This window comes from Bison bison, unplaced genomic scaffold (genome assembly GCF_000754665.1).
Source record: "Bison bison bison isolate TAMUID 2011002044 unplaced genomic scaffold, Bison_UMD1.0 scf7180017864379, whole genome shotgun sequence".
Taxonomy (NCBI): Eukaryota; Metazoa; Chordata; class Mammalia; order Artiodactyla; family Bovidae; genus Bison; species Bison bison.
The window spans coordinates 2,483,529-2,495,439 of NW_011494951.1; the positions used below are offsets into that span (position 1 = coordinate 2,483,529).

The following is an 11,911-nucleotide window of genomic DNA, read 5'->3' on the forward strand; positions in this document are numbered from 1 at the left end:
CATGTCCAGTTCTAACTGTTGCTTCCTGACCTGTATATATGTTTCTCAAGAGGCAGGTCAGGTGGTCTGGTATTCCCATCTCTTTCAGAATTTTCCACCGTTTATTTTGATCCACACCGTCAAAGGCTTTAGCATAGTCAATACAGCAGAAATAGATGTTTTTCCGGAACTCTTTTGCTTTTTCCATGATCCAGGGGATGTTGGCAATTTGATCTCTGGTTCCTCTGCCTTTTCTAAAACCAGCTTGAACATCTGAATGTTCACGGTTCACGTATTGCTGAAGCCTGGCTTGGAGAATTTTGAGCATTACTTTACTAGCGTGTGAGATGAGTGCAATTGTGTGGTAGTTTGAGCATTCTTTGGCATTGCCTTTCTTTGGGATTGGAATGAAAACTGACCTTTTCCAGTCCTGTGGCCACTGCTGAGTTTTCTAAATTTGCTGGCATATTGAGTGCAGCACTTTCACAGCATCACCTTTTAGGATTTGAAATAGCTCAACTGGAATTCCATCACCTCCTTTCAATTAAAGAAACAAAACCTACCACATTCTATTATTACAGACTTTTAGAAACAAGATAAACAATGAAATATTTCTCTTCATTAAGCTTGAGAAATCAAAGTAATAATCTCTGCAGGCTTCCCCCTGCTCCCAGTACCTCTGTGCTATTTTTCCATTACCAGCAGAATTCTCACCGGATAGGTGTAGTGGGTCCTTCTGGTCCCTCTATCTCATAAGAGAGAACATGATCCCATTTAAATTCCAGACGCCAGTTGAAAGCTCCCCTCACTATAGGAGAAGGCTGGTATTCCAGGGTCATGTAATCAATGACGTCTATCAGAGGACACACCACCATTTTGGGGTCCTTGGCAATGGCATTCAGCAAGGGCTCCAGCCAGACTTTATTCACCTCACAGTGGCTATCCAGAAACACTAGAACATCCCCTGGGGAGGCAAAAACAGGCGCGTGTTAGCCCATGTGCAGGAAACACCCAACAACACAGATCAAGCTTCAGTGGAACAAGTATTTATCCAACACTTACTATGAAAGTAACAGTGAAGTTGCTCAGTTGTGTCCGACTCTTTGCGACCCCATGAACTGTAGCCCACCAGGTTCCTCCGTCCATGGGATTTCCCAGGCAAGAATACTGGAGTGGGTTGCCATGTCCCTCTCCAGGGGATCTTCCCAACCCAGGGATTGAACCCGGGTCTCCTGCACTGTAGGCAGACTCTTTACCGTCTGAGCCACCAGGGAGGTTTGGCTACTAAGGTGCTTTCAGTTTCCCTGGGAGGAGGCAAGAAACATATATTTGATACTGTATCAAATATGCAGGACAGTGTGCGCCATAGATATTCAGAAGGAGCTGGTGACTGTGGGTTAGAACTGCAATCCCTAACCTTTTTTGGAACCAGGGATCAGTTTTGTGGATTTGGGGAAGACAATGTTCCCATAGACCAAGGGTGGGGTGAGGATGGTTTCAGGACGATTCTCATAAGGAACATACAACCTGGATGCCTCGCATGCACAGTTAACAGTTCGTGCTTCTGTTAGAATCCAATGCGGCCACTGATCTGACAGGAGAAGCCCAGCGATGGGGTGCAGTTGCAATGCAGAGGAAGCTTCGCTCACTTGCCCACCTCCTGCCATGCAGCCCTGCTCCTAACAGGCTATGGACCGCTACCTGTCCCTGGCCCAGGGGTTCGGAACCCCTGATCTGTTTGCTCTCTCACCCAAACACATTGCCTGTGCAAACCCTGCCATCAGAAGAGAGACTAACACAGATGCAGATGTCCTTGGTTCCACAGCCCTTCTTCCGCCCTTTTGATTCCCTGGTGAGAAGCCAACATCAGTTCATTTCTCTTCCCCCAGGATGTTTCGAGTTTTGCCGTACGGATGTCTGAGGATGCGCTGAGCCCCCCAACACAGGAAATAATTCATATCAAGTTCCTCTCACCAGGCTTTAGCAAGTAGCTTTATCCAAAAATCCTAATTCTGACAACGTGACTGAAGGTAGCTGAGTTCTCTTCAGTTCATTTCAGTTCAGTTCAGTTGCTCAGTTGTGTCCCACTCTTTGTGACCCCATGAATCGCAGCACGCCAGGCCTCCCTGTCCATCACCAACTCCCGGAGTTCACTCAGACTCATGTCCATTGAGTCAGTGATGCCATCCAGCAATCTCATCCTCTGTCGTCCCCTTCTCCTCCTGCCCCCAATCCCTCCCAGCATCAGAGTCTTTTCCAGTGAGTCAGCTCTTCGCATGAGGTGGCCAAAGTACTGGAGTTTCAGCTTTAGCATCATTCCTTCCAAAGAACACCCAGGGCTGATCTCCTTTAGAATGGACCAGTTGGATCTCCTTGCAGTCCAAGGGACTCTCAAGAGTCTTCTCCAACACCACAGTTCAAAAGCATCAATTCTTCGGCACTCAGCTTTCTTTATAGTCCAACTCTTACATCCATACATGACTACTGGAAAAACCATAGCCTTGACTAGACAGACCTTTGTTGGCAAAGTAATGTCTCTGCTTTTGAATATGCTGTCTAGGTTGGTCATAACTTTCCTTCCAAGGAGTAAGCGTCTTTTAATTTCATGGCTGCAATCACCATCTGCAGTGATTTTGGAGCCCCCCAAAATAAAGTCTGATACTGTTTCCACTGTTTCCCCATCTATTTGCCATGAAGTGATGGGACCAGAAGCCATGATCTTTGCTTTCTGAACGTTGAGCTTTAAGCCAACTTTTTCACTCTCCTCTTTCACTTTCATCAAGAGGCTTTTGAGTTCCTCTTCACTTTCTGCCATAAGGATGGTGTCATCTGCATATCTGAGGTTATTGATATTTCTCCTGGCAATCTTGATTCCAGCTTGTGCTTCTTCCAGCCCAGCGTTTCTCATGATGTACTCTGCATAGAAGTTAAATAAGCAGGGTGACAATATGCAGCCTTGACATACTCCTTTTCCTATTTGGAATCAGTCTGTTGTTCCATGTCCAGTTCTAACTTTTGCTTCCTGACCTGCATATATGTTTCTCAAGAGGCAGGTCAGGTGGTCTGGTATTCCCATCTCTTTCAGAATTTTCCACAGTTTATTGTGATCCACACAGTCAAAGGCTTAGGCATAGTCAATAAAGCAGAAATAGATGTTTTTCTGGAACTCTCTTGCTTTTTCCATGATCCAGCGGATGTTGGCAATTTGATCTCTGGTTCCTCTGCCTTTTCTAAAACCAGCTTGAACATCAGGAAGTTCATGGTTCACATATTGATGAAGCCTGGCTTGGAGAATTTTGAGCATTCCTTTACTAGCCTGTGAGATGAGTGCAATTGTGCGGTAGTTTGAGCATTCTTTGGCATTGCCTTTCTTTGGGATTGGAATGAAAACTGACCTTTTCCAGTCCTGTGGCCACTGCTGAGTTTTCTAAATTTGCTGGCATATTGAGTGAGCACTTTCACAGCATCATCTTTCAGGATTTGAAACAGCTCAACTGGAATTCCATCACCTCCACTAGCTTTGTTCGTAGTGATGCTTTCTAAGGCCCACTTAACTTCACATTCCTTACTGCTTGTCAGATATGTATTTCGAAATTTCTTTATGGTACTGTGTCAGACCTGGAAGAGGGCATGGCAATCCACTCCAGTATTCTTGCCTGGAGAATCCACATGGACAGAGGAGCCTGGTGGGTACAGTCCATGGGGTCACAAAGAGTCGGGCATGACTGAGCCACTGAGCACGCTGTATCAGACAACTCACTTTGGAATATAATATCTGTTGTCTTCATGCCTCGATCAAAACTGAGCTATAAGGAGCCCCATTTTTAAACATACATAGATTTTTTTCAGTCAACACTTTGTATTTTTCATTAAAATAGCTTCTATGACATTACATCACACAAAAATTTTAAAAATCATGTCAGCTAATTTGATAGGTGAAAAATATCATCTGGTTCTCCAAAGAAGATATACAAATAGCCAACAAGCACATGAAAAGATGCTCGACATCATTCATCTTTAAGGAAACACAAGTTAAAACAGTGAGGTACCACTTCATACCACTTCACATCTATCAGAGTTGAAGCAAAAAAGAAAAAATACTAACTGTTGAGAGGATATGGGAAAATCGGAACTCTCATACATTGCTGTGTGGTGTGTGGTAAGTCACTTCAGTCGTGTCCAACTCTCTGCGACCCTACGGACCATAGCCCACCAGGCTCCTCTGTCCATGGGATTCTCCAGGCAAGAATACTGGAGTGGGTCACCAGGCCCCCCTCCAGGGGATCTTCCTGACCCAGGGATCAAACCTGCACCTCGTACGTCTCCGGTATCAGCAGGTGGGCTCTCTACCACTAATGCCACCTGGGAAGCCAAAATGGCCCACCTGCTGTGGGAAATAGTTGGGCAGCTCCTCAAAAAGTTAGACAGAGTTACCACATGGCCCAGAAATTCCACTCATTGGCACATTTTAAGAAGAATTCAGGGGACTTCCCTGGCAGTCCAATGGTTAAGACTCCACGCTTCCAATGCAAGGGGCACAGGTTTGACTCTTGGTTGTGGAACTGAGATCCCGCATGCTTTGAGAACAACAAAAATTAAAAAATTTAAAAGAATTCAAACGTACCCGTGTATATGCGTATCTATAGCAGTGCTCCTTATATTATCCCAAAGATGGAAATAGCCCAAATGTCCACCAACAGATGAGTGGAGAAACAAACTGCATATACACACACAATGGAATATCATCCAGCCATAAAACACGAAGTGCTGGTACATGTACCTGAATCTCAAAAGCATTATGCTGGTGAAGAGCCAGACGTAACAGGTCTGATTTCATCTCTATGAAATATCCAGAATAAGTAAATCCAGAGACAGATGAAGACTGGTGGTTGCCAGGGGCTGGGAGAAGTGGAAATAAGAAAATTTCCCAGTTTATGGGTGTGCGCTTTTCTCTTGGGGTGATGAAAATATTTTCGAACTAGAGGGGGTGGTGCTTGTACAACACAGTGACTCTGCTAAATGCCATATGCCCAGATTAAGCTAACTTCTCCTTAGGATCTAAAATCACTGAAGGGCCGGAACTTCCCCAGCGGCTCAGTGGCAAAGAATCCAATGTAGGAGACACAGGTTCGATCTCTGGTCTGGGAAGACCCCACGTGCCGCGGGGCAACTAAGACCTGGAGCCGTAACTATTGAGCCTGTGCTCTAGGGCCCTCAAGTTGAAAAGACTGAAGCCGAAAACTCCCGCACTCACGTGCTGCAACTTCTGAAGCCTCCACGCCCGGAGCCTGTGCTCGCAACAAGAGAAGCCACAGCAGTGAGAAGCCCGCACACTGCAACTGGAGTGTAGCCCCCGCTGACCACAACTAGAGAAAAGCCCATGTGCAGAAACAAAGACCCAACACAGCCAAAAATAAACACATTTAAAAAACCAAACACTGAAGGACACTAGTTCAACGGACCTGATAAAGGGTCTTTCCCATCCTTCCTCCTTAAAATATATATCTGGGGAATGTTCAAAACTGAATTGCCTGCTGAGGTTAAAAGTCAGGAGAAATATTCTTCATCTTGCCTGAGTGGAAGCTTCCTTTCTGCTCTCCTGTAGCAACCTTTGTCATTGTTGTCCAGTCGCTCAGGTGTGCCGACGCTTTGGGACCCCGTGGACTGCAGCACACCAGGCTTGCCTGTCCTTCCCCAACTCCCTGAGTTTGCTCAGTTTGCCCAGTCGCTCAGGTGTGCCGACTCTTTGGGACCCCGTGGACTGCAGCACACCAGGCTTGCCTGTCCTTCCCCAACTCCCCGAGTTTGCTCAGTTCACGTCCATTGAGTTGATGATGCCATCCAACCATCTCATCCTCTGTTGCCCCCTACTCCTCATGCCCTCAATCTTTCCCAGCATAACCTATTTACACAACTTCTCTAGGGATTGTGATTTGCAAACAAATGCTGTATCAATCTCTCTCAATATTTTCAGTCTGTTTCTCCCCTTGCTTCATTTTATTTTCTGCTTTTCTTTAGTGTCAACATTTTTACATTTAAACATTAGTTTGTTGTTCATTTGCTAAGTCATGACTGACTCTTTGTGACCCTGTGGACTGCAGCATGCCAGGCTTCCCTGTCCTTCACTATTTAATCATAGCTCATTATATCTATTTTAAACATTCTCAATTTGGTCTCTAAAGCAATTATTTTTAAGGTATTAAATATTTTAATTTTTATTAATAAAATTATTGTACAATAATATTTTATTTCAATTTATTGTATTATGTTATTGCTATCTCTCTTAATTTTTTTGTTTTGGGATTGATGTTTGATAATGTGGTGTGCAAAATCTAGTTATGGGGGAGTTTACAGAGAATCTCTTTGTGCTTAAGTGTATGATCAACTTTTATAAAATACCCAAGCTTTTCTACTTCATGCAAATCATAAATCTGTTAAACATTTGGATTTTGTGAAAAAAATTCAAGTGACTCTGCTATTTGAATTTCTCATTTTTGTTTGTTTGCTATTTCCATGACCATTCACTGCCATGGAAATCAGAATTTGAGGGTTTGCGTCCTGAATTGTGTGACCTGGAGCAGATCTCTAGTCTTTCGGGGACATTAGTTTCTTTAACTAGAAGATAAGGATTGTGAGTTCTAAAATCTGAGAGACTTCTCACCATGAATGGTCTGTATTTTCATTAGTTTTCCCTATATTTCTCCTACTTTTATTTTACATATTTTATCATTTTGAAGCATATAATTAAATATCTATTTTTTAAATTTAATTTTATTTCTTAACTTTACAATATTGTATTGGTTTTGCCATATATCGAAATGAATCCACCACAGGTATACATGTGTTCCCCATCCTGAACCCTCCTCCCTCCTCCCTCCCCATACCATCCCTCTGGGTCGTCCCATTGCACCAGCCCTAATTTCTTATTTATTTGTACTACTCACCGTCTGGGCTTCCCAGGTGGCGCTAAGTGATAAAGAACCCGCCTGCCAATGCAGGAGATGTAAGAGATGAAGGTTCGATCCGTGGGTTGGGAAGATCCCCTGGCGGAGGGCATGGCAACCCACCCCAGTATTCTTGCCTGGAGAATTTCACAGAGAGGGGAGCCTGGCGGGCTACAGTCCACGGGGTCACAAAGAGTGGGACGTGACTAAAGCGACTTAGCATGCACTCACGTAATCACCTGCTAATAAGCATTTGTTTAATACTTAATGCTTAAAAAAGAGTGCTCATAATGACTTCATTCAATCATTGCAACAACCACATTAGTTATATATTTTTGTTCTCATACCATGGATTAGGAAGCTGGGGTTCTGAGAAGTGACTTGCCCAAGATCCTGTAACCGGTAATTGGCACATACCAAATTGGAAATGAAGGCTCTGTTTCAAAACTCAGTGCTTTTTGTTCTGTCAACCATCACCTCCCTTGGATTTTTGTGGTGGAAAGTCAGACGCTGCCCTCGGTGCCACATAAGTAAACATATTAACAGGTTCTGGGAATTAGGACGACTTCCTTGGGGAAGGGCATTACTCTGTCTCCCACATGAGACAACGAATCGTCTCTTGTTCTGTGTGACAGCCACGTAGCACCACAAGTTCTCAATGGCATGTTCAATTTTGCTAACCTGCTGCCTTTAGGGTGGCAGTTGAAATCTACACCTCATCTCTGCCCTCTTGGCCACTTGATGACCATCCAGGCCAATTCAGTGGAAGATACTCTATTCTCACCCCCTGATTGCCTTGCATTTATTCCCCCAAACTTCCTGTTCTGCTGTGGACTACCCTTTTACTCTTTCCACAGTTCCCTTATTTAAAGTAAATTCTTGGACTTCCTTAGTGGTCCAGAAAGAACCTGCCTCTCAGTGCAGGGGATGTGGGTTCATCCCTGGTCCTGGAAGATTCCACATATCACTGGGCAACTTGAGGGAAAGAGGAAATTAGCCAAGATGGAGGTGGTCAGGCTCTCTCGCCCCATGCCTCTGGCTCTCCCCACATTTTGTAAATGCGTGGTTTCGTAACAGCTGACATCACTTGTAGCACTGTGCATGTGCCCCATGATGTACCTGCTTGGCCACGGGCCATTTCTGCTCTGTAAGCTCCACCTGAAAGGCCTCTGAGGCTGCATTAAGGCTGTGTTTGCTGGGGCAACCATGAGAGAACACAGCGTGTCTGCTGCTGCAGCTGCTGTGCCAATCGGGAGAGAATAAACGTGTCTGCAGTTGCTACAGCTCCTTGAGTTTCCTTCCAGCTTCCTTGCTCGCACCTTGCCTACCCTGGCTTCAGCGGACAGTGTGCACCGTGAGATTCAGCAAGACAACAACTAAGCCCCTGGGCTGCAACTATGAGCCCGCACATCCCGACACCCTAGAGCCTGTGCCCCACGAGAAGAGAAGCCACTGAAATGAGAAGCCCACACCTCACAACTAGAGAACAGCCCCTGCTCGCCGCGACTAGAGAAAAACCCACGCACAGCAATGAGAACCCAGCACAGCCAAAAAGAAATAAAACGCTTTTAAAAACTAAAATCCTTAAAAAAAATTAAATTTCCCTACACTAAAATCTCCTCAGACCTCCTTGCCTGATGTAACCCTGACTTTCCCTAGAAGATGCTGTTTCTCAGAGAAAGTCCCTCCTTTTCCTCCCTGACCACAAGAATCCTCGGGTTCAGGACAACACCAACGTTTCCTAGCTGCTATGGCTGCTTCCAAACCATAACATTTCTGCTCCCACGCAAAAACGTCCCCTTTCCTTTCAATTCAGGCCATCTAATTAGAGCTTCTCTTTCTCAATTTTTCTCCACTTTGCAAAACTCTAGCATTTGAATTCTTCCTGATAGAGTTAAATCCACCCAGCACTGGTCATTTTCCCTCCTGCCAAGGACACAGCTCAGGCTCATCACAGCTGTCTCAGTTTGAGGGCAACTTCGGTCATCACATAGGCAGCATCACCCACAAGGGCGAGTGGACAGGCAGCCATAAATATTACCAAGAAAACTCCATCAGAGGCAGGAAGATAGAGAAGAACAGGACCGCGCTGTTTTGTACGGGGTGATTTCGAATGGCCTCTCTGATAATGTGACACTGAACCAGAGACCTGAACAAAGTGAAGTAACAGGTCACGCAGGGGACTGGAGGAGGAACATTCTAGGTGGGAAAATCACATGCAAAGAAAGGCTCTGAGATAGTACAGCTGGCATGTTTGAGGAGCAGCAAGAAGGTCAGTAACACGAAGGGAGAGCGAGGGGGAGGTGAGTGATGAGGGCAGAGCTCCCCTGGTGGTCCAGGGGTTGAGAGTCCGCCTGCCAATGCAGGGGACACAGGTTCAAACCCTGGTCTGGGAGTATTGCACCTGCCATGGAGCAAGTAAGCCTGTGGGCCGCAGCTAGAGAAGCCCATGGGCCTAGAGCCCGTGCTCTGCAACACGAGAAGCCACTGCGACGAGAAGCCTGCCAACAGCCACTAAAGAGTACCCCCGCTCACCACGACTAGTGAAAGCCCAGCGACAACGAAGACCCGTGCAGCCAAAAATAAATGAATGAAAGTGAAAAACTGCAATGTAAAAAGCAAACTTTTTTTAAAATGTAGAATATCATCAGGATCATAGAGTAAGAACTTCTCAAACAAGACACAAAAATCATAAAGAAAAATATTGATGAATCTGACTATTTCATTATTAAGTTAAAGCTAGCAGCCATGACTTTTTAAATGAATTTCACTTCTCTCTTCTTTTCTACTTTTCCTGTTAGGTGGTGCCATGTGGCACGTAGGATCTTAGTTCCCCCACCAGGGATGGAACCCATGCTCTCAGCGAGCTCAGTCTTAACCAGGGGGCCACGAGGGAAGTCCCAAAGCTATTGGCCCTTAAAATAAACCTCCAAAATGTACAACAGCTCCTATGCAGTCAAAGTTTCTTTCTACTCATTTAGCTCTACCCTCGTCAGCCAGAACAGAACCCTCCAGTGTGGAGGGGAATAAACCAACTTCCTGCGAGCCTTGGTCAGGAAATGTGGCTGAAACGTAGTCACGGGCCATTCTTACCGAAAGGAAGGCAAGAAAGTCCAGCGTGGCTCTGTGCCCAGCAAGAGGAAGTGGATTTTTTGGTAAACTTCTGTTCAACTTCCCTGGTAGCTCAGATTATAAAAAGTCTTCCACAATGCGGGAGACCCTGGTTCGATCCCTGGGTCGGGAAGAGTCCCTGGAGAAGGAAATGGCAACCCACTCCAGTATTCTTGCCCAGAAAATTCTATGGATGGAGGAGCCTGGCGGGCTTGGCGGGCTACAGTCCATGAGGTTGCAAAGAGTCGGACACAACTGAGTGACTAACACTTCTGTTCAACGCAAGACATCATCAACAAAGATGGGAAGACCAACCACAGACTGGGGAATGATATTCTCAGTGTATATAACACAGGATTCATATCATAAAGGCACCTTCGAATCAATAACAAAAGGACAAACAACCCAATCAAAAAACTGACAAAGGATATGAACAGACCAAATTCACAGAAAAATCTATAAACAATCTACAAAAATATGAAAAAATACTCCATGTTGCTATTAGTCAAGGAAATGCCAAGAAAATAAAGGATACAGCTCTTTGACCAAAATTTTGTCAAAGACTAGAATGACTGGTCTTCCCTGGTGGCTCAAATGGTAAAGAATCCGCCTGCAGTGAGGGAGACCTGGGTTCGATCCGTGGGTCGGGAAGCTTCTCTGGAGGAGGGCAACCCACACCAGTATTCTTGCCTGGAGAATCCCCATGGACAGAGGAGCCTGGTGAGTTACGGTCCGTGGGATCACAGAGAGTCGAACACAACTGAAGGACTAAGTGCAGCAGAGAACGACTGGTAATAAATAACCAGTGTCAGCAAGGCTCCAGGGAGAGGGCCCTCTTATACCCTGTGATGGAACTGTTAATTGGTGTCATCTGTTTTAGGACCATTTGGTAGCATCCACCAAAATTTAAAATAAGAATTCCCTTTTGCCCAGCAATTCCACTTTTAAGAAATTATCCCACAGGTACAAACATTCATTTCCACAAACGTGTAAGTACAAAAACTGCCAGTGCAACTTTTTTTTTCAGTAATTGTAAAAAGTAAAAATCAGGAAATGACAAACGGCTAAACAAGTTATGGCAACCCATTATGAAATCCGTACGGAATACCATACAACGCTGCAAACAAAAACAGAGGTAACTGTCGGGCACTGTCACGGGAGAAGTTACAAAACATTAAACTGAAATGAAAAGAGTAAGTCTCAGAATAGAGAAAGTACAATTCCATTTATTTAAAAATCCTTAAATCTATGTGTACATGTGTGTATATACACACAGACATATGTACACACATATGCATATTAATGCATAAAATCAAGGTTCTTAAAAGACACATGCCATTCAGTTTTAGTGGTTTGTATTGAACTTTGGACAAGTAGTATGTACTATCTGGTAGATGGCTTCCCTGGTGGCTCAGACAGTAAAGAATCTGCCTGCAATGCAGGAGACCTGGGTTGATCCCTGGGTCAGGAAGATCCCCTGGAGAAGGAAATGGCAACCACTCCAGTTTTCTTGCCTGGAGAATCCCATGGACAGAGGAGCCTGGCAGGCTACATACAGTCCATTGAGTTGGACAGGACTGAGCAATGTAGTTAGGTAAGAGAATGTCTCAATTGATCAGGCCAAAGTAGAGGAAAAAAAAAAAAAAAGACTTAGATTTTGCTTTTAGATGGCCTTCTACTCAATAAGGAAATAGTCTTGAAGGAACGGAGACATTTCCTCAGATTGCCGCATGGCCGGATCCTTAAACATCACCCCTCGCCTTTGGTCCTAGGTTAATTTTCTGGGAACAACCCTCTGATTACCCGGGCTTCCAGGAAGCTCGATCATCGGGATTCCCCTCGGGACTCATTCCCTTGCTGGTGTCTCGTGTCTCACA

The 11,911-nt window shown here is 45.0% G+C and overlaps 1 protein-coding gene across 1 annotated transcript in view; it reads right to left on the minus strand.

Annotated features, from left to right (window-relative positions):
* GALNTL5 (polypeptide N-acetylgalactosaminyltransferase-like 5) overlaps positions 1 to 11,911 on the minus strand; it is a 56,396-nt gene that overhangs the window by 16,733 nt on the left and 27,752 nt on the right. Inside the window, exon 7 of the mRNA XM_010857232.1 lies at positions 694 to 943. Within this exon, the coding sequence (XP_010855534.1) occupies positions 694 to 943 (250 nt within the window). The remainder of the gene's footprint in view (positions 1 to 693; positions 944 to 11,911) is intronic.